Source organism: Rissa tridactyla, chromosome 7 (assembly GCF_028500815.1).
Source record: "Rissa tridactyla isolate bRisTri1 chromosome 7, bRisTri1.patW.cur.20221130, whole genome shotgun sequence".
Taxonomy (NCBI): domain Eukaryota; kingdom Metazoa; phylum Chordata; class Aves; order Charadriiformes; family Laridae; genus Rissa; species Rissa tridactyla.
The window spans coordinates 21,845,275-21,871,909 of NC_071472.1; the positions used below are offsets into that span (position 1 = coordinate 21,845,275).

Genomic DNA, 26,635 nt, shown 5'->3' on the forward strand with positions numbered 1-26,635 from the left:
AACTTGAAGACATAACTCAGGAATGACTACTGCATAGCTCTCAAAGGATGCCATACCGTGTTCAAGAAACAAAGCAAGCCCAGACTTCGTGCCCTGTTTATCAATGTTTGATGAGATTCAATGACACTTTACCCTTGAGAGAACACATAAACCTCCCTCTTCTTCTGATTTTATTTTACAATCAAGTATAGCATTTCCCTCATATGCGCTGTCCTTCAAAGAATGCACTATATCCTTCCTGATTCATGCTATCTCAAACTCCTGTTGTTTATGTATAGACAGTTAAAGTGTCTTCTTTCTATGTCCCCCTTTTCTTTCTGTGGAGGGATTTTTTAGGACTGTAAACATTATTTGGCAATTACATCCATGGTTTGCATCATAATGACATATTGATTGCAAATTCATGATTCAACCTGCTGGAGAGAAGACATCTCTGCAGACCTCCATATGCAAGCCTAAATTTCTCAGTGGACTTCAGTCCAATTTGTCAATCTCTCTTTTGTCAGTGTTGAAGTTGGCAGGAAAGTTCAGCAACAGAAGAACAGATGCCCATTCTCAAATGACATTAGCACTTGGTGCTATAGCTAGTTTTAATTCCATGTTCTTGTTCAGATCCAGTTTGCTTCAGATTAATTTGTTCCATCCAAATTAGTTTCCTTACAAGCTAGTGTAAGAAGGGTTGTCAAAAATTAATATCTGAAGTGCTGGATGAACAGGGAAGAAAAGGCAAATGGAAGGTAAGAACAAGAGTCTTAACACTGTTCCTAGCAAGAATATACAACAGGGATTGTATTTGGAATATTGCAAATATTTGTAATTTCACTACTGGTTATCATTTGAGATACAACTAGAAGACTGGTATCGAAGGCAGCATGCTTGCATTTCACCCCAATGATTACAGCATTACAGCAGCTGAAAATACTCTACATATTTCTCCTGATACACTGCCACAGGCCTCCCATTTTACAGAAGGAAATAAAGAAGTGGACAAATGAAGTGATTCATCCAAGGCCACAAGGCAAATCCAAAACAGAGCATGGAAGTGAAAGAAACTTCTTGTATCTCTACAAAAATAAGGAGGAATTTCTTTTACATTGCACGCAGTAGCTATACAAATGCCATTTCTCCATCAGCTCTAGTCAAAATACATAGCACTGATAGGTCTTTATGCTAGGATTGTATCTCTCTCAGTAAATATTTCAGAGGGAAAGGGAAACAAGTTAAAACACGCTCAATTCTAATTTGGGTTTTATTGTTTTAAAAACCTAAATGCTCCTTCCAAAATAGGACCTAAACTGAATCATAACTCTAGCTAATAAAGAAAACAATGAAAGCCTTCAGCCTTACAAAGACAAATTAGCACACAATCGAAAACATATTTCACATAAATCAAAAGAGCACACAGGGAATAAAAAAAATATTTTGAATGACTGGCATTTAAACTGCACCCAACACAAAAGCAGCTCAGAACATTGTAATCTACAACCAAAAGCAGTCTGTAGGAGGAAAAACTTAACAAGCCACTGACAACATTACCACAGCTGTGGAAGAAAGATATTATGACTATCAGCTGCAACAGAGAATGCTCGGACAGTTTAGCGAGTGAAAACAACATGACTACCACTAAAATATTAAGCATCGTATTATTATTATTGTTGTATATGTTGTTGCTGGTTAAAGCTTGTTCCAGTATACAGCAGAGTCACAAAGATTTAAGAATAAATTAAACTGCTGACAGAACTACTTGTCCTCACCCTTTTGAGGTATGATACAGGTAAGTTAACATTCCCAGCCAAAAAGAGCATGCACCAGCTTTCCAGGAGAATGTCTGCTTAACCAAATGAAGAGGGCAACTGTAAATCCCATCCACTGAAGTTTAGCCCCAACCAGCCTGACAGAGAGAGAACTCCAGCATCAGAATGCACAAGCTGCCCACACTTCCCAAAGCTTGATGAAAAGCAGGCTACAGCATAAGGAAGCAAAACATAAATTGTTGTCTTCTAGGCACTGATGTGCTTGTTATACGTAGATGTTAGAGACTGGGGAAAGAAGGATCTATTATTCATCACTGATTCTTTTGCTTCTGCAATCTCTTTACAAGTTTATTTTTGTAGGGTGACAAGGAAGGGAATGAACATTTTCAGGATGTTAAGATCTTTCTACTTCCTTATTCACAACTACTGAAAACAGCAAAGAACTGGGCCCGCTTACAGATTTAGTATTTTATTTCACTGTCTAATTTTTAAAAAAACATTAAAAGGATACATTGTGGAATAACAATGCATACACATATAAAACATTACTGCAATTCATACATGGTACAGCACATGATCTAGACCACATTAAAAATCTATTCTTTCGGTAAGAGTAGTATTACGCACCCGTTGTCTTTTTCCTCATTCTGCAGGAAGATGACTGAACTGGTCATCTTGATTTTTCCCCCCATCTCAATTATTTAAGCTATTTCTATTAAAGACTCTGGCAACTTAATATTTGGGAGGGAGTCCTGGATAGATGTAAAACATTTTAAACTCTGCTCCACATAACAGTATGGCGACCTGAAAGTATGGTAAATACGATGCATTTGTGGCATTAATAAGCATTAAACATTTCAGTAACATGGAAGGTGCCTTGCTGCCCTCCTTATATAGGTTACTTACAGCCCAAATGTAATTTGTTCCTGAATTCCTAGGGAGAGGCAAGTGTGTAGACCCCACCCGTTTAAAACACATCTGCAAAAGTCTTTGTGGAACCCTGACACTGCTACCTATTCATTTCTAACTAGAGAACAGGCAGTGCTGGTCTCCATTTTTTGCACTTGCATATCTACAGAAGGCAATCCATATTTTTCCACATCTTTTTTCCTTTTTTTTTTAAAACAAACAAACAAAAAAAACAAACCACACATCCTTCTGGAAATACTGCAGTCCAACAAATCAAGTAGCTTAGCTTTTTCTGCAGATAAAATCGTCTTTTATTTTACCCCTGATGCCCTTCAGCTACATCTGCTAGTACAGTACTCAAGATATGCACAATCCCAGGTGCCCCAGACAGCAGGAATGACAAGGTGGTTATTTAAACACCTTGTCTTTTTCATTTTCTGCAGTCTGTCCTAGTAAGAGCCCAGATTTGACTTTCAGGCAGAAAGGAGAAAGACCACTCAACAGATGCTGTATGTCTTCACCTTTCCCTGAGACTGTGGTAACGGTTCTTATAGAGAAAGGACTCCCCCATTACACAGATCCCAGAAATGCTGAATTACTCTTTAAAGTGCCAATATTACTTGGTAATTGATAAGGCTAGGTTTTTTGCATCCCCAACCCTGCACACCCTGCCCCGTGGTTTTTTTGTGTGTGTGTGGTTTTTTTGTTTGGTTGTTTTTTGTTTGGTTTTGTTGTTGTTGTTTTTAAATCAGAAGTCCCAAGAGCTTCATGTGTCACATAACTTCATGGGAAGTATTTACAATGCCAGTTTCCACACCAGTTCCACGCCAGTTATTTTATAGGAAGAACAATGATGAGAAACAGGACACTACTGAACACAGTTTTGGTCTTAGCACACTTTGCTCTGTGTATTTTTCTCTCAAAAAAACCCCAAACAACACAGACCAGCTCCTTCCATACACATCTTAAGCCTGTAGAGCAATCGGATTTTATAATTTTTACCTTTAGCCCTCTTGCAAACCTTTCCTGAATGTCTCCTAAAACACAAAAGCAAATTTCAATCTAGAAACCTATGCATTTATTTGCATTCCAATGCAACGAAGGAAATTAGCGTATCATCACATTTATCCAATCATGGCACAAGCATTTTGCTCAAAACAGTTACACATTTAATCACAGCTTAGCGCTTGTCGTAAAAGGCAGACCATGGAGAAGTCACTTGCTGCAATATATTTCCATGCAAGAGAACATCATCTTTTTGCATAAGAACACCTACACTGTAATCACATTTTTGGAAAAAAAACAAACAACAAACCAAAACCAAAAAAAACCAAAACCTGAGGTCCATGACAGAGCATGAATGCCCACATGTACACATCACCCTTTGTTCAAGAGTTGAGGCATTTCCTCAAGAGTCCCCATCCAGTCCAGTCTCAGCTCATGTGAAAATCCCAATCCCTTCACTCTTCTTAAATTCCCCTGACTTCATTATAATGTAAAGTCTCTTTTTTATTCCAAGGCAACCACAAAAATTCTGCAAACCTGAATGTGCTTTATGCAACTGGGAACCTTATTTTTTCTCACCATGACTTATGCAGACTATAATTATTAATGGGACATACCACTACCTTTCTATAATAACACCCTGGCATTTCTGTTTTGCAGGGCTCAAAATGTGTTATGACATCACAGTAATTTGGTGTTAGCATCCCCTCCTCTTGAGCCTCTCTGCATACTGCAAATATAATAGGGAAAAAACCTTCCTCTTAGTCTATCTTTGTTTTTCTCCTTCTTAGAAAAGAAGACAGACCAAACTTCTAAGTGTTTCATGTTCATATGCAGGAACAGGGCAGGGGGATGGCTTTTTTTTGGTTGGTTGGTTGGTGTTGGGTGGTTTGGTTTTTTTAAGTGCAGGCAGGCCTAAGACACTGCTTTGAGAGCAAGAATTTAATTTGGCACCGAAACTAATTCTTGGATTACTACAGCTGGCCTTTCAGGAGCAGACACTAATCTTAAACTCTCAACTCAGTATAAAAATTGAGATGTGCAAGCCATCACTAAGGACAATATAAGACCCTTCCCTTTACAAGAACTGTGGAGGTTTGTTGCATTACACCTTTCGTGGTATGAAGAGGTCCAAGTTTTCTACTTCACTGCCCACAACCACATGCCACAGAAACTTTCCTGGGGGAAAAAATTCACATATGCAGAAAAGCACAGGTAAGGCTGGTCCTGAACCTTGAAAGTTTACAAAAGTTACCATTCATACTCCATGTCAAATTAATTTTTATTGCTTCTCTACATTGTACAACCATGCTTAGGTTTTCTCCAAATTGATGATTAGATTTTGTCCAAACTGCTGACTGAAAGGACACAAATGATTTAAAGCTTTGCAGTTCCTGAAAAATATCTTTAGACATTTCTGGTATGTATATTCCCTACGTAAAACAGAACTTTTTGACGAAAGAACACCTGGAAGCTCCTAGGAAGGAAACACGTTATCTGATGTACACATCTCCCATGGCCTAACGTCCCAGTCTGAAAGGTCTGAATTTCAGTATTCCAAGGTGACCTTACTGTGGGAGGACATGAGGTGTCATTAGCACTTCAGGTGGTATGTCCTGAGTCAGTAAAAGCAAGAGCAGAGGATATTCTTGCATATGTATGTTATCTCACTAGAAAGATAAAGGAACAGCAAATCCTTCAACTACAAGCCAATTTCAACTGAATTCTTCAACTCCAAGTCAAATGCAAATGGTGTCTGCAAAACATGGCAACACTGAGAGAAATAGTTATCCCATTTAAAATTTTGTGTTAGAATAACGGCCAAAAATATTTCATTTACTTTGGGGTCAAGCTTTCATAAATCATGTTTTATCTCACAATCATTTTCTTCAAAAAGTTAAACTGAACCTCTGTTGGAATTAAAATATATATTCATAGCTATATTCTATCATCCAGCCTGTTTACTTGCTTAAAATGACCAGAGGGAAAAAGAAAGAAGACAAATACAGCTTCATGCAGAGCTTTCATTACTCAGTAGTAGAAGACTTACTATAAGATGCCAGCAATATGATCACATTAAAGAATACTTAGGAAAATAGTCAACTATTAGAGAATTCAAAGAAGAATTTACTATAATTTTCACCTGCTTTCAAGCTCAAAGGCTTGAAAATACCACTGCAAGGTAAAATTCTGATTTCTTCCCCTTTTCTATTTTCTACAAGGTTTCCATTTATTTATGCACATAAGAGAAATAACTGTAATATACATTCTGCATTCCACACAGATCTGAGAGACCTAAGCTTATTCAAGACATTAAAAAAAAATATTAAGGCAATCAAAATGAAAATTTGCATTTGTAAATGCAAATCTGCAATTTTTATAAAAAAATCAAATTTTACAGAACCCCAGTGTTTTTATTTTAGTTAAATCTCAAGCAGCAGCATGCATTCAACCAGGCTATAGCACTTGAAATCACAGACCCAGAGCCCTCCTGAGCAGTTCTGTCCCAGCCTGCCTGACTTTACAGCTCAGGAAGGACTGAACCCTGCTCGTCGCGCTGTGTCTTAGATGCGGCTGCCCTCTGCTGTCTAGGACTCCCACCCAGCACACACGGGATGCACATACCTTTGTCACCCCGATGACTTTTTCCCCTTTCACTTCATACGCTGTCTCTTTACCTGCAGATGCACGGTTTGAATAATCTTCTCGTGGAGCTGCTTTTCGGTGCTAAACGGAAACTGGACTCTGCATACAAGATATTACTATTCCAGTCCATCTTTCTGCTCTGCTAGCCTTAAACTGCTTGTTCTGCTTAAAACCTTGAAGTTTTCAGCTCCAGCTGTAATTTAAACTTCTTGAGCCAAGAGCACTTTCAGCTAAATTAAGTCCCCCATGATACCAGTGGGTAGCACAATCTCAAAGTTGTCCTCCTTCAGCTGTATTTCCCTTGCAGTTCTCCACAGGAATGTCAAGAATATCACTACTGGTGATATTCTTGCATAATTATTCAAGCATGGGGGCGGGGGGCGAGTATCAAAACAAATGGCATGCAATTTTTTTGTGTTGTACTTCTAAAAGCTTGACAAGGTCTAACCAGGAAAAAGTATTTACTTTTTACTTTCTTCAGATTCTTGGGTCTGGACTCCTTTTTTTTCTGCCCTTCAATTTATTTTTTTTTAGAACTAGGAAGGCTAAAGATTTCACTTCTCCATACAAAAGCAAAATTCTCACATAGCTATTTCATTTACAGAACCCTCTTTGTAATTCACCTCCCCGCATGACCTTCCTGACAAACTTCCCAAAAATGTACAAAATCACAAGTAACATATGTTTTCACTTTCTCCCAGAACTCATCGTTACTTTTATGAACAAGGACAGGCAGAAAGGCTTCTTCTACCGCCTTGCTCAAGACAGCACAGTGGGAAACCTCGTGACACTAAGTTGACCCTAGCATGCCAGTGGTGGCTGCCTGACTTGACGAAATACTGATTTGGCCTATAGACTGGGAACACATTTAATAACAACTAATTCAATTGAGTCACCTTCCACTTAGGACATCAGTTCAAATCCAAGAGAAGCAATCTGGTTTTGGATGTTATGCAAGTGAAGTGTTTGAGCTTTCACTTCTCAGAAGGCAAACAGGTAAAACCAGGACCTTCCTGCACATTCTCAGCAAGAAACAGAAGACTACATCATTAAAAAAAACAGGTCAACAAAATAGGATCATCTTCTGGTTAGTTACAAGACTTACTTGCTGATCAAAAGATCTACCACCAGCATCATGCACACCTGGACTTCCTTTATCCTGTCTTGAGTCTTTAACCAGGACTTCTTCAATAGCACCTTTAAGAATACAGTACACTTGCGTTTCACAGTAATGAAACCCTCCTCCAGTACTGAAAGTCTCAACAGCTAGATGAATGCCAAATATTTAAAGCCACTGGTCTAATCAGAAAAGTTGTCTCATTAGACACCCACCTCATGTTAGTCCATGTTCTAGACATTTTTGAACAAGTCAACAGGTCATGAACACCACATTAACTAATGAGCAGATCAATGCTATTACAAAAGAGACATTGACTCATTCAACACATGAATAAATTGAACCATGATAGCCCATGAACTGTAAGACACTATCCAACATGGGAAAGCATTACTTTTTAATGATTAAGATGAATCATGTGTGAGGTTTAAACCCTGCCAAACCAAGTAATACAAATTATTGTAGAGATGCTTATGGCCATATGAAGTACAAAAGACACTCAACTGAGTCAGCTATTCCATAGTTTGTTTTAAAGCTCGTCTTTTCTGTACCAGATGAGCTCCATTTGAGAGCACAAAGTCCAACCTCACAAGCTTTATACAGATGATAAAAGCACTGTATGCCAGAAAGGGTGGGCAAACCCATATAATGCATGAAGTTCCTTGTATCTTATGGCACAACTGCATTTAGGTATACCTGGCAAAAATACTGACAGCAACCTTTTCCCTTTGTCTGAAATGTTAAAACAAAGCTGATGCAACTGCACGTCTGCCCCTGAAAACACTTTCCACTTCTATTATCCATTAACACTGGCACTACTTGCTGATTACATCAATTTTTGTCAAATTTATGTTTTATGGAAAAAGTGTTTCCATCAATTTTTACTTCCAACAACTTCTTGAAAAGAAACAAAAAAAATCCAACATGGTCTGCATGCCAATTTCTCTATTTTTCCTAGTAATAGCCGACAATGTAAAAACAGTTGCACTATCTTTTTCATTTGTAGCAGTGTTCCGGGTAAACTGAACAATTAATCCTCTGCGATGGAGGGGCCTTCCCGACACACACTCTTGCTAAATACATATAGTTCAGCCTGTTTTCCAGAAAAAAGTGTTCCAGTATAGCACCTGTCCCTTCTCTTTATACATCAGCATTAATGAAATAAGCATTTCTTAAAGTGTAAAGAATCAGAGCAATGAATATACATTTTTGTTAATAACCTGAGCTCAAACTAATGTTGCTCTCTGCTTTTCAAAAGGTCTGGAGTCCATCACTGATGAGGTGTATCTATCAGATTAAATGCCTTACTGAAAGAAGGACACGTTGCATATGTGTGTCTTGCTGAGGTGCAACCATGCTGTTAGAGCTGTCCAAGAAATCTAGGATCTAATGACATTTTCCTCATTAAACTCAGGGGAATGTTAATTTCTTCTATAGGGTAACATGATCATTTCCCTAAATTAGCTGTACCGCATAGCTAGAATTCCAGCCCATCAGGCAGGGTATATCTACTGAAGTTTTAATAAAAACCTCTTTATGCTGTCACAGGTTTTTCCCAGTAACTTACAACTCTGAGCTCCAAAGAGCTTCTGTTAACATCGCAGAGCAATACCACCTTCCCAGAAACAGAATTCAAGCTCAATTATTTCTCAGATTTTTATTTTTTTTTTTACTAGCAGCACTTCAGACAGCAATAAAATGAAATGCAGATACATGTTTTTCCCTGTTCACTTTGTAAAAGTGGCAGTCATGCAGGAGATTTTCAAAATTAAAGAAACAGGATTATAAACCACAAAATTGACACAGGGCCTTTGGGCACACAGAGTACTTAACAGTTATAATTAATTTTTTAGTGTGACGACATTTCAAAACTGACTGTGGAACTGGAAGCTGTTTCCAATTTCCTCTATTCCAATATTGCAATTCTCATCACAAATGAAAGGACTTAGCATTCCGTTCAAAATTAAAACTAATTCAACATGTGTTAATAAGCAGTGTTTCTAAACTCTTGCTAAGCTGTTGTATAACCGGGGCGTACACAGCCCTGATCCAAGCAGGACAGGGCAGGCTGCTCTACCGTCACGCCACCTCACAAGGCAGAGGCTGCAATCAGGGCTCCCACATTTCTACCAACGACACAAGTGCAGCCTCAGAGCATGTCCCCGCTTACCAGACCTCACCCAGCTCGGATCATTCACCACAGCCTTTTTTCCAGTTCGCTTTGACACCAGCAATGCTCTCATAAGTGAGTAGTCACATTAATGAAACCCAGAATCACCAGGAAGAAGCTGCGTGGTGTAACACTCACTTCTGTGGATCAGTACCGGTATGGACTTAAGCACGTTCTGCACAGGAAGAGGCAAGACATGTTCTTCCTGGGCAAGTCAATTCCAGGAGTGTTTCAGTATTAGCCCTAAGGGCCAGGAAGGAGGGCATCATTTCAAAATTAGCAGAATTGAAAACAAATAAAGAAACACTGAGACAGGTGGAATATATGTACAAAGATGTAGTTTACAGCTCTGATGTTAAACAGTATTTTAAGCATACAATGGAGGTGGTGTTTAATTATCAAATTGGGTTTTAAAACAGGACACACCTTTACAGCATCAAATGTTTTCCTCACACATACAAGACCACACGTACCTGCTCTCAGGATTTCACAAACAGACCTGGACTGATATTTAGTCAAAACATTTGCCAAGTATAAGCTGTAAAGGCAGAAGCAAAACATGAGAGCACTATGTCAAGAGAAAAGAATTTGAAGTTAAACTAAACTAAGACTGGAGTTATGGGCAACAAGGCAAAGTAATTACACATGTGGCAATGCAAGAAAAATTAAATTAGTGCAGGACAGATCTGACATCTGTGCTAGCAGCGGTGCTACAGGTCATTAGTTACGGGCATTTCACACCAAGTGCTACAGAAGATAACTTAAGCAGTGAGGAAACCAGCTCCTTCCCATCTCTTGCCCTGGTGATATTCTCTTTTCCATTACAGGAGTTACATCTTCCAAGTGTGACCTCTTAGACATTTTACATGTTAATGTTTGAGCAACCAAACTCTACTTACACAGGCTTTTTTAAATAAAACCCCCCAGTTTTAATATTAAAATACATTTATATTTTATGGTATCTTAAAACAGCAGCTACATGCAAAGTTGTAACAAGTTAATTACTTTTTAAATCCCATATGAATTTTAATATTGTGTCCTTTCAAAATATAAATAATTTAGCGTTTTCACTAGCTAAAACCTCAATATTTTATCCATCTATGCTGTAATTAAAAGATCTATTAATCTGTCTCTAGCACTGTACAGCTTTGATTTCATGAGAATCACTCCCCTTCCAAATCAGAAAGAATTGTCCAAAAAGTCATTCAGGAAATTATTTCTGGTGGTGTCTGGGAGGCTACCCTGCATTCATTGTGTAAATCCAGATGCTAAGTTATTTAAAGAACTAAGTATACACACATATATGTATGACCTAATATGCAGTCTCCAAAGTTGACCTGAGGACACAACTGGGAGACAAATCTCATGAGGCACTTGCTCTATCAGAAACCTAGCTGGTACTAGAACATATTTAAATTACTCCTGTATGGCCCAAGATTTAATATGAAAAACAAACGCCTACGATTTCCCCCCCCCATCCCGGTTAGAGAATTTTTAGTGTGGGCATTGCTGCCACCAGATGGCCAAACAGCTGAACTACTCCTACCCTTTCTCCGCACCTTGCAGATTCTAACCTGCTCAGCAGCCAGCCCTTCCACAAGCCCTCTCATTCCAGCTTTCTACTCCAGCCTCTCACAAAGCCCCATCATTGCCACTAATCTCCCAAATTACTTCCACCTAAAAGAAGATCAGAAGGAACTTAAGGCATTCAGATCTTGCTGACGCTCTCTTCCAAGCATAAGCCACCAGCTGTAAGAACACTGCAGTGTTGTGGAATTATTCCAAACTGATATTCACAAAGATAACACAAAATTGTACAAGTGCCAGTCCAGGTAACTGAAGCCTAACTGATGTGCCAACAAAGGCCAAAACTGTTCCTTTCTTAATGCATCCTCCTCAAAACATCCTGCCAGAAAGCCTGCTTTTAGAAAGTTGGACTCAGCACACTGCCCTGTCACCTGCTGAGGCTCAGCAATCTCTGAGCAGATTCCTCATACTGATTAGACATGGTGAGCTAAGTCACCACAGAAAAGGATTTCCATGATTTCTCACACACAACAAGCAGAAGTCTACATTGGTTCCTGTTTATTAGCTCTTATGAACAGCGGCTTACTTCATACTTCAGTATTGAAATACTTACCTGTTAAGAATATTTTTTTTTCAGTTCTGCTGCACATCGCCTGGTAAGTTCATTTACAAAAGTGCCACAGGCACCACAGAAATACCAGCATATGCCATAGCTGCGGGTTTAACTTCATCACCAATGGGATAAGTCTCCACTGGTCTGAATAACTCAGCAGCACTCTTGCAGAGTTTGGACCCAACTTCCATTCGTTTGGGCATCACATTTGAAATAATCGAAAGAACCAGGCAGTCCTCAATAAATACCATTTATAGTATCTCCACTCTTTCTCTAGGTGATCAATGAAGATATGAATTCTGCAGTTTATGAACCTATATGCTTGCAGATCTCTCATAATTTACACAACCATTTCACCTGTAGCTTTCTAGAAGGGAGTGGGAAAAAAAAATCATATCATATATGATGACAAATACCAGGTATTATTTTGGCAAGGCCAGAAAGGAAGACAAAATGCCCCAGGGCTTCCTGGAGAAAGCTAGGATGCAGAAACCATTCATTCAACAGTCACCATCTTTGAAGGACTGCATAAGAGAATGGCTCGGTCAGTCAGCACTGAAATGTAAGGCAACTGAGCAGTCCATGCTTTCTCTTGCATACCAGTCAAGAAAAAGATGTGAATACACTCACCTTTTTTGCTCTTTGTGCTATATTAGGCGTTCTAGTGAGAAGTTTTTCAATCAGGTATTCTCTATTCTGCAAAACCAACATTTCTTAAGTTAAAAATCAATACAAGGGAAGAAGAAATTTCATGTAGATTTTAAGGCAGAGCAAAATTTACTTGTAGGGTTAAACGTTTTACCTTGGCTTTCTGGAAAAATTTGCATTTTAAAAGTTCTGCTGCTGTGGGCCTGAAAGATCAATAATAAATTAGAACAGAAAACAAAGACCCCTCTCAGTGAATACAGTACAAGACGTTAGTTAAATGGTACGTCTCTAATACCTTTGAATTAGTACTGTATGAATGGGGAATGAATGATAATAGCTACTGAATTAATTCACACATACTCACTTACCACACACGAAAAAATTAAGCCTCCCTATGGCAAAAATAACCAAAAAAAAAAATAATAAAAAAATCAGTCTCTAGGTTGCCAATTTTCCCCCTTTCTTTCCACACAAATGCATTTTACCCTTCAAACAAACAAATAAAAAAAGAACTCAGGTATCATGTTCTTCCCCAAGTGACTCTATGAATGCAACTGAACTTTACTCCACAGCAATAAAAGAATAATTACATTTTCCAAGGAGTAGCATCAATACCTGCTGCCGGCATTCTTTTACTTCATTGACGTCAGCAGGTATTCACAAGGAACTATACTGACACTATTAACAAGATGCATAAACCGAAAAGAGAGTAATCAGGAACATCTTCCAACAAAACGGACAAATAATAATCAAAGCACCAGTTGTAAGGTCAAAACTTGGACATTTCACTTTTACTTGCAGTTCTGTTCAAGTTTCTTTCTTCCCACCATCGTCAAGTTTCTATTTTTGATGTTTTCAACAGATAATCACAATCGCACAGCTACCAAAGTGATTCCACCAGCAAGATTTGTCTCCCCTAGCTTCAGGGATCTAAAAAGCCTATCTAGCTGAAGCCAGACTCAGGTACTGCAGGAGACTCTGGAGAGAAGTGAAGCATCTCTTGGGATGAAATAAAATCCTCCAGGTTTCTTTCATCCTTTTCATTAGCCCACACCACTATCCAAGACACAGCTAAATTTAGGGAAGCTGAAATCTCTGAGATTCATCATTTCAAAATGAACATAAGCAACATCTGCTATAGCTTTCCATTTGAATTAATGCAAGAAATTGGATATAGCACAAACTAGATACGAGAGTGGAAAGCTTCAATTCAGAAAATTTCAGTTTCAGAAAAACCCCCAAATCTGTAGTAGTGTATTTCTCTGAGGACACATCTGAAGAGTAAGTGAAGAAAAGAGTAGTAAGTAGTGTGTATGTATATATCAGTTCACTCCCGCTAGAAATAATGAAACAACTCCTGACATCAACAAGAAGCGTCCAATTTAGACACAGACAGTAGTTCCATAGAGCACTTATTTTTTCTTCCCCACCAAAGAGCCAAACTCTACAATAAAGGAGTTCTTAGTGGTACTGTGGAGACCACGAAGCTTAGCAGTAATTCACACATAAACCTTGGATGAGCAAAAACGAAGGGGAACATTTAAAAAGTAAAAAAAAAAAATAAAAAAAACCCAAACAGTTTCTGTGTTAAAGTTATAAAGTTCTATCTCAAATTAACTCTTAAGACAAGTATCAATGATCCAGTACCATCATATCTCATAACAGGGATATGCACAGTTAAAAGCTAGATTCTTAGTAAAGTTTTATCCAAACTAGTGTTCCCCATTCCTCTACTATTAATTATGCCAGATGCTCCTGACACACTGGTCTGGACATGCTTTCTGGGCCTGTTTTCCACATAGACCATGGCAGTGAATTGCAGCCGAGGACTGTAAGCAGCACCCTTGGTACTGGGGAGAGAGAAACACCCACACACAGGTCCCCCAAAGAAAAACATGATGGTCTGAGACACCACCAGCACAATGCCAGTCCTAGAATTTGTCACAGAGAGCAGGCACTTCTCCCACAATTGACACGATGACTATGGAGGTATCTCCATGCAAAACTAAATCCTGGCTTGGGAGAAAAACAAAAAACAGCAATGACCCCACAATATAAGGACACTTGCTCCTTGGTTTGAGTAACTGGCACACAGATCTAATCACCGGTTTCCTGGTCTAATTGTTCAATTCAAGGCAATCCTGAGTATGAAGATATTGCATGTGTTTAAATATCAGTGTAATCAATTAGTGTAATTAGTTTAAACACTAGCGTTTCAACACTGATGTCACAACTACAGATCAGGTAACTCAGCATTCCGTACTCAAGGAGAGAAGGAATTTTAATTATTTACTTCTCATGTTTTCATACCAATTTAATCCTGCCCTGAAAATTGCTCGACACTGGAAACTAAAAGAGCACATGTCATTCTTGTCTGTAAGTAGCAAAACTACAGTGCTAAACTTAAAGCATCAGGACTTGCTACTTAGACCACCAATTTTAAGGGGTGGGAGGTGTCCCTGCCCAGGGACTAGATGGATCCTTAAGGTCCCTTCCAACCTGAACCATTCTGTGATTTTGTGTGTGTGTGTGTGTGTGTGTACGCAAATGAAGGATTCAAGAATAAAGATGTGGCCACGTAATCTTTTTTCTTAATTATTAGTATTAGTAGAATTAGTATTGCTGCTGTCACCTTTTCGACTTGACTCCCTACAACAAGATCCTGGATTTAGCTAGTGTAACATCAGCAAAGAGGAGTACACACCATAAAAGACCTACACAATACTCACTCAGGATTGCTCCCTCAGAACTGTTTTTTTTCCCCAGACATACCAGCTCTGAAACTCTTTCAAAAAGTGATACATTAAATACCCTTAAGAAATAACGTTAATTAGAACGTGCCTCCTCCAACTCTTCAGCAAAAGAAACTACAAAAATGGGTCTGCATAAAAATGAATAAAGGGTAAATAAATTAACCATTCTGGGAACTTGGGACCTCAGCAATGGTTTTGCAATAGATGTTGGATGTTTTCATCATCTTGGCTATCCCGTTCACAAAACATAGCAAGAACAAAACACAGAGATACTATGATACTCAATTGCCTACGTAAACATGAGGAAAACTCTAAACAAGCTTGGAACCCCTAACTTTACAGTAAAAAATAAATACCTCTTAATAAGTAATTTTCTCTGGAAATATCCAAATTAAGGCAGTACTAAGCTTATGTCACAAAATGATAAAAATCAACATAAAATTATTTATTTTTAATTTATTTTAAAGGCCAAGAGACTGGTATGCTTGGTTACCAACAATTCTGTACAACCAATCTGAACAGTCTTGTTAGACTTACACACAATATCCAGCAATCTATCTTGCCTCAGATGATAAATTAAGATGTAGAGCTAGGACTTTTGTTTGATCAGAGTTTAATTCAACAGTATATTTAAGTATAAATAAATTAGGTTAACAACTCAGAAGAAAACTTAAGTGACAGCTAAGAGGTATTTTCTTCTCCCCAGATGAAGATGACTAAAGGCTGCTATTTACAAAATTCAAATCATACGTTTAAAGGTGCTGTTTAAACACTGGAACTTTAAGCAGTCTGTATATTTAAAAAAATAATTCCACTGTACAGGGCAATAATGACCTACCTTTTGGAAGGATCTTTTTGAAGGCATAATGAAATTAGTTTTCTAAAGGATTTGCCATACTTTTTCATCATCTCCTTGTCTTCTACACCTGTCTCTAAAGTGGGCGGGTCATTTTGAAGTGTCAGCATTAACACCTACAGTAAACCCAAAAAAGAGGTACTGTAAGCAAAATCAATTCAAAAACACATGGAAATTAAAAGAGAATAAATATTCCATAGAATATGTATATTTAGATATTTTAGTTGCTACTGAAAATGAAGTAGAGCTGACTGTCTAGCAGCATTAATAATACAAAGTAATACAAAGTGATCGTTACTTTCATAGGAGGATATTTGTGATAAGGTGCTGCTCCTGTTGCTAACTCAATGGCTGTTATCCCAAAACTCCACATGTCAGCCTTGAAGTCATAACCTCGCACCTGGAATAGAACCAGAAAGGAAAAACAAGGTGGTGATGTCTCAAGTTCCAAAAGTTAAAGACTAAATATATTCATTTATTTTAAAAAAAAAATTTTTAACACTAGGAATACCTGCTCCATTACTTCAGGGGCCATCCAACATGGAGTACCAACAAATGTTTTCCTTACTTTGTTACGAGTAACATCACCTCCCGTTGCTAAAAATGCACTAACGCCAAAATCTGGGAAGGGGGGAAAAGGTTGAAATCTGTTAAACTACCAATAACAAAGCAAAAGTTTTACACTTTAGAAATGAAGTCAGTTCATAAAGGTCTACTTATAGAAACTCTCCATTGCAGAGCTTACCTTTGCTTCATGACACACTGTTCTTGAAATGCTACAGAACAAACAGTATAGTTTTAGCTGGGAGATCTGCACTAGGACTCCCTCAAGTTTAACCCCCTAGTATGCGTCTTTCTCAATATGGTTAAAAGGACTCCAGTACATCTGTCACTTAAGGTTTTCAAACGTGCACTTTGAACCAAAGTTTGAAAGATTTGCCCCTGCTATTATTCAAAGATAAGGAGCTACCTACACTATAGCTACTACATCTGAATGCAATTTAAACACGAGGGAATACTACATATAACTTAAACACTTACGGAGATTTGACAAATCAAAGATAATCAAAGTGATCAACAATATATATTTAATAGTAGACCATGACATGAATAGTTTTTTCTAAATTCCAAAATAGCAAAAAACCTTCATGTTCTGTTAACTAGCCACCATGTCAGTGACAGCTGTTCTGGGAGAGGTAGGGGATAAATGGAAGAAAGAGCAGATTACCAGTGTACGGAGAAATACTGTCATTTTGAGTGGAGCTTTGTGAAGAGTATTTTAGACTGTGCTATTTACAATCCAGTTACACTGAAATCAAGTGCTTTAGTATAGACCTACTTCAATTTTTATTTTACTGTTGTTCCCTGATTTTAAGGTTGGAAAAAAAAAATTTAAAAAGATCAGCAATTCCATAAAACGTAGGTTTATCCTTACTTTCCACTATACAGCCACTAAGCGTCACAGACTCAAATTCTGGACCTCTTCTACATTGCTAAAACACACAGAAATACAGTAGACAATTAAGAAGCCAACTTCAAGCAATATTCTTTAATTTTCCCTGCAGATTGCCTGATGAATAAAAAAACAAAAATTTTTTTTCCCAAAAATTTGTAGGTTATAGAATAGACAGGTTTTGTTTGTATTTCTGAAAAGAATGAACAGCTTCAGAAACACCTGCTTCTGAGTTTTTACTGCCCTAAAAATCAATGCTGGTATTATTGACAGTTTTCTGAAGAGGAACTATTACCTATAAGGAAAAGCTGAATAGGCAGAAAGAAAAAAAATAAATAAATAAAGATAGATATGGAAAAAAATTAATGTCCTTTCAGTACCAAAGATAAATAGTCTGTATTGGACAACTGCTCACATGTCCTTTCAGGAACAGAGATACACAGCTAAAATCCTGACTTAACCTTTGCTCCCCTACTGCTGTTTTCCCTATTAACATAACATTAATTTTGAAAAGGACAACAAACAAGAAATATAAACGGGTGCGGGATGACAATAAAAAAAACCACAACCAAAAACTAAGTAAAATCTCTTCTTGCACAAGCTTCAAAATGAAATGTTGCAACACCTCACTGAGAAAGATGCGATGAGTATTTAATTGAGTATTTCACTATAATACTACTGAAACACTGTCGTATGTTTACTGAGGGAAAGAACGCTTTGATAGCTACTCAATAAAAACAAGACTTTAATTTCCCATCCCAGGCACAGCTTTCACAAACGCAGGTTATTTAAAAGAAGAGATGACCTACAGTGACAAGCTTCCTATCACATAGGAGACAAAGTATTCTTGAGAACAAGTTAACGTAAAGAGGAAAGGGAAATGTATTACAAGGAAAGAGCTGAACAACTCAGCAGTTTTAGGCACTAAAAGTCACAGCTAATACCAAAGAAAAAACAAATTTAATGAAGAGCCCTGATTTAAATGTATTAGTAAAGCACAAATAAGCATAGCCAACGAATCATTTATTCCCTAACACCTTTTTCAGCTCAGCCAGGGCTGGGCACTTGGCCAAGCTTCAACCAAGGCCAACATCAAGTTAGTGTTAGGCATAGGGTTGGGAGAGAGACAATGCCTATGGTCTCCAAGGGAGCTGGGCTGCAAGGAGCCTACTAAGGGAAGGCACAGGCTGCAAAAACATTTCTCCCATAACTTTCTCACCTTGACAGTGGCTGCAGACTAAGCAGCCTAAGGCTGCCTAAGGCTCAGCCTTAGCCTAAGGCTCAGCCAAGGCCATGTGTAGCGTTACAGTTAAGATTGGGAGAGAAATAAAGCATCAAGCTCCTGTGAGAATGGGGGCAGCCAAGGAACGCCTGGGCTGCCAAACAATTGTCCCTGATAAATCTTTCTCCTCCATCTGGCTTGAGTATCTGAGACAAAGTCTCTGCCTGTTTTTAACCAGATCTTTTCCAAACATTTCTGTGGGTATGGATTACCACAGGAGTGAACATCCTGAGGAACCACTGGTACAATGGGTAAGTTCACACAGACACCTACACACCCAACTGGAAAGCAGGATCTTCTGCTTAGAGTCCTCAAAGTGCACGTTCTTCTTCTGACTAATTTTATTGAAACTGTAATTTCTTGACACATCATACAGCCCATAGCTTCTACACTACCACCAACCTCTGTGTAGGATTGGCCTGTGCTATATGCTCCTTACCCCATCTCACATATCTTTGATATTTTGACCTTTCCCAGGCAATTCAGGCTTAGAAGACTGAAAGCCTGAAGAAGTACCAATCATCTTGTTTGCCCAAAGCACCAGGTGTTACAGTCCCAATAGTTTTAAGCAGAATGTTGAAGCTGAGAAACTGCAGTGACTATTTAACACTGTATTTGTGAATAAATTGAGTTTCCTGCTCTGTACAGAGGAATTTTGTACTTTAAAAATAAGTCTCCCCCATTTAAACAAAACAAAAAGATGTGTATTTTCCTCTTTCCCACCAAGACTGAGCAGATTCTCTGTGCAGAGCCTCTGAGGTCCATAATCAGAGGTCTCCTTAGAGCTATCCCAATTCTTTGGAGAATGTATGCTCTGCACAAAATCTTTTGTCAGAGAAACAATGGGCTGAGCTTCCTTTGTGAGCCCCTTACAACCCAGAAATGCTAGTGGATAACTGTGTCTTCAAATATTACTCGTCATATATATTAGGAGTGTGTGCTATGGATACATCTTTTCACCATAGAAGCTTGGTATGCGGAAGAATGAGCAGCCAAAAGAATCTATGTTCTTCTAGCAAATAAAAAGAAGCAAAATTATTAGTTACCCGCTCTCCAAAGATGAAAGGAGATTTTTACTTTGTCAAGGCAAAAAGATGTAAAAAGAATGAATTTCAGTCTCTTTGACATTCAGAATCGGCTTTCAGTTAATGTGCAATGTTTGGCTGTCCCAAACAGAACAGCCCCACACCAACAAAGAAACAAGTTTGACACTGCTGCACTTTTCGCCTGAAGATTGGAAATAACCTAGTATTGAAATAACGCATCACAGAAAGACACAATTCACGTATCTATCCAGCCACTGAACTTCCTCAGTCCTGCATGCCCTGAACGCCCTAGCAGCACAATTAAAGCCTTACTCATTAAGATGCCTACAGCTAAAAGGAGGAAAAGGTCATGAAACCAAGCCCTGAAGCTGAACTAGAAAGGAATAAATGAACTTGTTGTTTGAACGTTATCTGATTACTGGAAGAGTAAATTTCATTATGTGTGAAAAAAACAATGTAAAGTCAACAGCTTTAGTTCAGATGGCTCATGAGATTTTTATCTTTCAACTTTTAAGATATTTTTATTATTTTTAATTAAGTTGTCTGGACATCTACTCCTTTACAATATGAGATGATCTAAAAATACTTGAACAACATAGACCTAGAATGTCAGCAGTTGCCCAAAGTGCTATACAAAGTAAAGACAACTGTAGGGTATAATCAAGTGAATAAATAAAAATTAAGTATATTCCTAAAATTCAAGTCTGTAAAATTGACTAACTACTTTAAAAAGTCTTGAACTCAAAACAGAAGACTTAAACCAGCTCCAATTAGTAAATAGTTCATCTACTAGCCAATCTTTGCCTGTCCAGTTTCATAGACTTCAGACACTGGCATATTAAAGCCCTCAAAATATACGTTAACACGGTACTTTGAAAGCACTATTTATATAAAAAAGAACTTTTGGCTATAGCCATTTTTATTACTGAGGGCTACTAAACACAAAGCTTCCATCGCTGAGTCACGGGCTATAAATTGTGAAAGGCCTAGGAGTGTGCTGGGAGAGGGGATGGGTATCACCACCTGCTCGCTCTATTTTCCAGGTATCTGATACTAACTTGAGAGATGGGATATGGGGCCTTGCTCAGTACTTAAGCTCTTATAAAGACCAAATAATTTGATTCTTACAGACTACCACTCAAGAAACATATAGATACATTCATAGGGTATTTAAGATGCTAAACTGTATCCAATCGATACCCTTGCAAAATAAATGGTAGAAATGCCAAAAATTACTTTCGGTGAGATCTCTCTCATCTATCTCAGTGACTAGTTAAGTTACAGCCAGCATGCTCGTGAAGGGCAGTACAGATTTTTGAATTCTCAAGAACTATCATAATCACTTGTAGTAATAAATTAAATAAACTTGAACAGTTTATTAACAGCAAGCTGTTTAATCAATATTTTTTCCTGCGTTCCATCAAACATATAAGGAAACATTAAAAGGACATTAAAAAGTCTCCTTTTACATTGAGGAATTTCTAAATCATGTATCATTAATCAAGAAGCCTGAAATCGGTTAAGTTGCAGCTACAGCACTCCAGAAGGAACAGTTAAAAGCCAACAGAAAACTTTTATCTGTTGCCTCTAATACAGCTGCAATTACCTTTTTCTTTTATTTAGCCATTACTCTACCACCACCATTACCTGCTATTTGTACAGAGCCATCTTCACCCAGAAGAATGTTGCCAGCCTTCAAATCTCTAGAATGTACAAACAGAGGTTACTTTTATGTATGAAAGTACATATGTGCACATTTTATGTAAATAAAGAAATAAATATTGCATACTAATTCGTTTCACAAGATAGTATTTTAAAATTAAGAGACAGAAGCAGGAACTGAAGTATAAAATATAACTGGTTTACAATTAAAATAGAGTACAGAACTCAGACTCTCAAACTCCAGCTCTCTTGTATAAAAGGACCCAAATTCAGCTTTGGCACAAAATGAGCAGAATTTAGGTATAGATTTTGAGAACAGAAATATTTAGGTGCAAAGTCTGTTTTACCGCCTTTTATAAGTAAATCTCACAAACTGCGATCTTTCAGAGCTTTAAAGCAAGAACTAATGCTTTCTCACATCCAACTGCACCACTACTCAAAAAGAAAAGTTGCAAAAGTTTTTTATACTCTTTGATCTCATCAGAGAAGATACCAATCTTCAAAAAAGGTAAATATACTGTAGATTTCTACCCAATGAAGCTATTAAAGCTCACGAATAGCAACAGTATTTTGCTATAGCGTACCATGATGAAAAGTCACTTGACACTGAATCCCTCAAAAATTCAGCATGTCCTTGACAGTCAGCTATATCCATCTAACACACTATTCGCATATAACATTAAGAAGAAATCTTTCTGGCTGTTTTTGGCTTTTTTGTTGTTTTTTTTTTAGTGCAGGTTGTTTTGTTTTGTAGAAACATGCATCCCATTCTTAATGCACAGGATAAATCTTTCACACAGAACATATCTTAAACATCAAGAATTTGAGGACATCTCTCATTCCAAGATTTAGTGAAAATAATTAACACCTTGCTACTGAAAGTCAACATAACCTGTTTCCTTATATATAAAAAAGGATGTATCAAAACAACAGAAAAAAAATCCCAGAACAATTTTGTAAACATCTCCAACTGGCAAGTAATACCTGATACTGCATTCCCTGAACTACACAGCTCTCACCTACAATGTACGTGGGAAAAGGAATGCACACTGTATCTTCTTGAACAGGACTTCTGTGGTACTGCACAGTTTACAAATTAGATGTTATAAAAAAGGAGAAATCTCAGATGTAACAAATAGATCTCTTTTTATCTTTTTTAAGGTCCTTTAAGAATAGACAAAGAGAATTCCCAAATCCGACCTCAAAGGGTCCTGTTATCCTTAAAAGTTAACGAACGTTCCTTCCGCAACAATATCAGTTTAACAGAAGACTATGAATTAAGGTTTGAGGCAGATCTTTGGCATTCCAGACCAGAAGTCAAGATAATTGTTCTTTATTTCTCCATTTATCTCAATTTTCTTTCTGCAAAAGGAGGAAATAGTTCTTGATTTACATCAGAGGCAGTTCATTATAAGATGAGACATAAGAAGTACACATAAAGAACAATTACTGTGCTACATCTGCACTACCTCCATTCTCAGAGTTCTGTCTGCTGTGAATCTGGTCTTTGTTTGAAAGATTCCCTTACAAAAGGCCAATGCTTGAAACAGGGAGAGAGCACCTGTTGTAGGCACCTTCCTTAAAAGGCAAATTCACCTCAGTAAAATTGATTAGGGAGGTCGGAGTACAACAATTCCAACACCCAAACAGTGGAAGCAACCTGTGGATTGCTACAGCAGATATGTACATATCACCCCGGAGGATCTGCACAATTTACACTGAGGAAGTCAATGGAGACAGAATATAAAGAAGGCAACAATCACTAGACACATATACCCCGAGGTGACTTTCCACAGCACCAACCCCAGCTTCATGTGTCGTCATAAAGAGAGATCTGTAATACACATTACTGATTATCAGGAAAAAGTAAGTTTCACATTTATACAGCAGTGCCCAAATGCCCAAGATTACAGATTTACTGGGCAACACAATAACCAAGTCACAGCCCATATCACATAAACTAGATTTAGATTAGCTTCTTGGAGTACCAGCAGGCACAGGAGTATAGATGACATTCTGGCATACTTAGTGCAGCACAGACCTATCCTAACTATAAGACAGATAGACAGGCATGTACTAGGGACAAACTGCAGTCAAGATTACAGCATCCGCCCTAGTGTTATCATTTGATAATTACTAAGCGCATTTGCAGTATGTGAGAGGCAACACAATTCAGCCAAGCAACTGCAGCTGACCAGTATCAACAAACTATATACTCAACTTTGAAAATGCTTTTCACTGTGTATATGCTCCTACCTGTGAATTTGCCCATTCCTGTGTAGATAGTCTAAGCCCTCCAAAACTTCTTTTAGAATCGTTGCTATTATTGGTTCTTCAAGGACACCATTTTTGTGCTCTCCTCTGTTGACAATATACTTTATTATATCAAGCATTGAACCTATATTGCACATCCAGAAAAGAAAAGAAAACACATGTACAGCATTATCATATCAGATTCTTGAGAAAATTTTATTTCTTCATTCTTTCTGTGCTACTGCTATTTAAATCTTTGCATATGTGTGTGAAGACCACATGTAACTAGCACTCTGAATAAGACACACTGTTACCTCGTTCAAACAAGAAACAAAGCACTGTTTTTTTGTCAAGAATACTGTAACACTCAATGATTCGTTAGAAAGATCTGCTAACAGCTTGCTAACCTACCATTTATTAAAAATTCAGGAGCATCCCACATTTAAAAAGACATGTGCAGCAAACGTTTTGGTTTATTATCCAGCTTAGTTCATAGTTCACATGTTCACAACATGCACGTAAACATGCAGCTGCAAGACTGGAAGGAGATATTCTCTCCAAACAAATGACGACAACATCCCTAGTAACACCAGCTTGACACTGAACTTCAGTTATAAATCTCAAGGAATCTAACAGCAACGTTTTGTTTTAATACAAGCTTTTTTCAACAGCTCACAGTAAATTCCTGTCATGAATCACTGGTTTCTCTCAGGGTCTATGCTTGCTTTTGATTGCAACGAACAAATCAATCAAATGTGATATAACAAGCGTTATTTTATGAGCACTTCCTGTCCTTGCTTTCTAGGATGACGGTGCAGCAGTCTGCTGCCATCAAGACTAATCTTGAAGAATATCATGTAGCAACCAGGACCACCACATATTATTTTGGAGCCTCGCTTCTCTAAGCCACAAGCACATTCAGCTCAGCTCTTTTTTCTTCTCCCAGAACCAAGTAAGATTTTTATACCATTAACCATCAAAACTGTAATGAGTGTTTGGTTAGTTTAAGCAATAAAAGGGATGCAACGTGTTTAACACCTGTCCAAAGAAGAATCTTCCTTGTATAAGGAATGAGAAACACTCATTATGAAATAAGAAATATATGCATTTTCACAAAAAACAGAGTGGATTCTAGAGAAACTCAAAAAAAGGACACACAGAGAAGTGACTTAACTCTCATCAGTTTTCCCTATGCAACCTTGATAGAGAATTTTAATATATTGATTCAGAATAAAAAAATTACAGTAGCTAGATCAACACAATTTATCTCAAGTAATTCTTAGCCTGTACATACACAAACTCTTTAAGCTTGCACATTCTTGCTATAACACACCTGTGTCTCAAGGTTCATCCTATGTAGTCTCTCTCCCCTCTCCTTATTTGGTTTAGGTCAATTAACCCAAACAAGGTACATTAGAAAAAAAAAAAAAACAACATACAATTTCCTTGCAGCTAAACACGTGAAATCAGTAACTTACCACCACTTAACAGCTTCATAACCAGCCAAAGTTCATCCTTCACCACAAACGATGTGTAATAGGTCACCACATTGGGGTGATTGCATTGACTCATTGCTTGAATTTCTTTCTGTAAGAAATACAAAGCCCAGCATAACACAGCCAGCTATCAGTTCTGCTTGTATAGAGAGAAAGTTTAATTTCCAAAGTGAAATACTAGAACAGAACTGAAGTATGCACAGAATATGCATCAAGGCACCAAAACATTTCAATTTATCTATAGATCTGCATGCAAGACAAAACGCTATTGCAAAGAACACGAGGGAGGCTTGGCAAGGAGATACAGGCCTAACTACCGCAATTTTCTTCTGAGAGCAGCAAAAAAATTATTGTTAAAGTCCCAAATTCAGAGCGAGCAATGAAGAATGAACAGTTTCCAAGAACTGAAGGCATGGGTACAGGCTGGACAACAAAACGCAAGGAAAGATCAAAACCTACTGCCTTTCCTGTTCAAAAGGGATATGAAAGAGAGTAGAATGGGAGCAGCTGGGAAAGGAGGAAGGAAGCTGTCGGACAAAGGACACAGCACCACTGTCTCAGCTACTGTAGGATGGACAGGCGGACACCAGAGCCACGCAATCAAACAGAAGTGCAAGAGGAAAAAGCAGCATTAGAGACCAAAAGTCGGAGGAAACAACTGAGTAGAGGAGCAGTCACCAACAGATGCACAACGTGGCACTACCAAGTAACACCATCTATGACACGCCACAGCTGTACGCATTAAGAATGACTGCCTTGTATCTGTTATTTCAAACGGAGTCCTTTTTCTATTCACTCTTTCACACAGTTGTTCTCTAACACCTTTCCGGCAGCTCTCACTATCCTGCCAATCCTTTATGTAGAAGCCTTTAGGCCTCCTTTGTACTAGAGGGTTTGGCCTCGCACCAACTTAAGCTCCCACAATCCAGCCTCTCCCTCTCTGCCGCTGGCCACACAGATCCATCCCTAGTGCTAAAGGACATGGTCCTGGAGGGTGAGCCAGTCGGGGAGCCAATTCAGCTAAAAACCAAACTCTTCCACCTCCTCTCCCTCCCTGAAAAGCAACTGCTTTCAGGTGGACCATGTTACACGCTGACTCACCAGCCCTGGTGCAAGGCAGGCACTTTGGCAGTCCCACTTAAGATTGGTTAAAGCTGCCACAGATGCCATTTTCAGCTTTCAACCTCAATTCAGCAAGTGTCTGAAAGAGAGTTTTTTGCTGCTGTTATTTGCAATGCACTCGAGATCACAGCCACTTTCTAAGAAAAAGTTAATTATATCTATTAAAGACTGTGATTTAATCTCATGATACATGTTGGTGACTATTAAGTCAGGCTGTAGTTTGACACGGACTTCAGCTAGTCCTGCTGTCAAAAGTTTCCTCCCTAGACAACTTCTGAGCCCTGAACCACAGAAGGATGAAAGCCTGGATAATCATGCAGTGA

At 38.2% G+C, this 26,635-nt stretch overlaps 1 protein-coding gene across 1 annotated transcript in view; it reads right to left on the reverse strand.

The window, feature by feature from the left end:
• The window catches only part of STK39 (serine/threonine kinase 39), a 102,343-nt gene that overhangs the window by 48,840 nt on the left and 26,868 nt on the right, over nucleotides 1–26,635 (reverse strand). The window contains exons 3-10 of the mRNA XM_054209989.1: nucleotides 25,173–25,281; nucleotides 23,698–23,839; nucleotides 21,427–21,482; nucleotides 16,510–16,619; nucleotides 16,297–16,398; nucleotides 15,981–16,114; nucleotides 12,544–12,592; nucleotides 12,372–12,437 (exon numbers count right to left, since the gene is read on the reverse strand). Of these exons, the coding sequence (XP_054065964.1) occupies nucleotides 12,372–12,437; nucleotides 12,544–12,592; nucleotides 15,981–16,114; nucleotides 16,297–16,398; nucleotides 16,510–16,619; nucleotides 21,427–21,482; nucleotides 23,698–23,839; nucleotides 25,173–25,281 (768 nt within the window). The remainder of the gene's footprint in view (nucleotides 1–12,371; nucleotides 12,438–12,543; nucleotides 12,593–15,980; nucleotides 16,115–16,296; nucleotides 16,399–16,509; nucleotides 16,620–21,426; nucleotides 21,483–23,697; nucleotides 23,840–25,172; nucleotides 25,282–26,635) is intronic.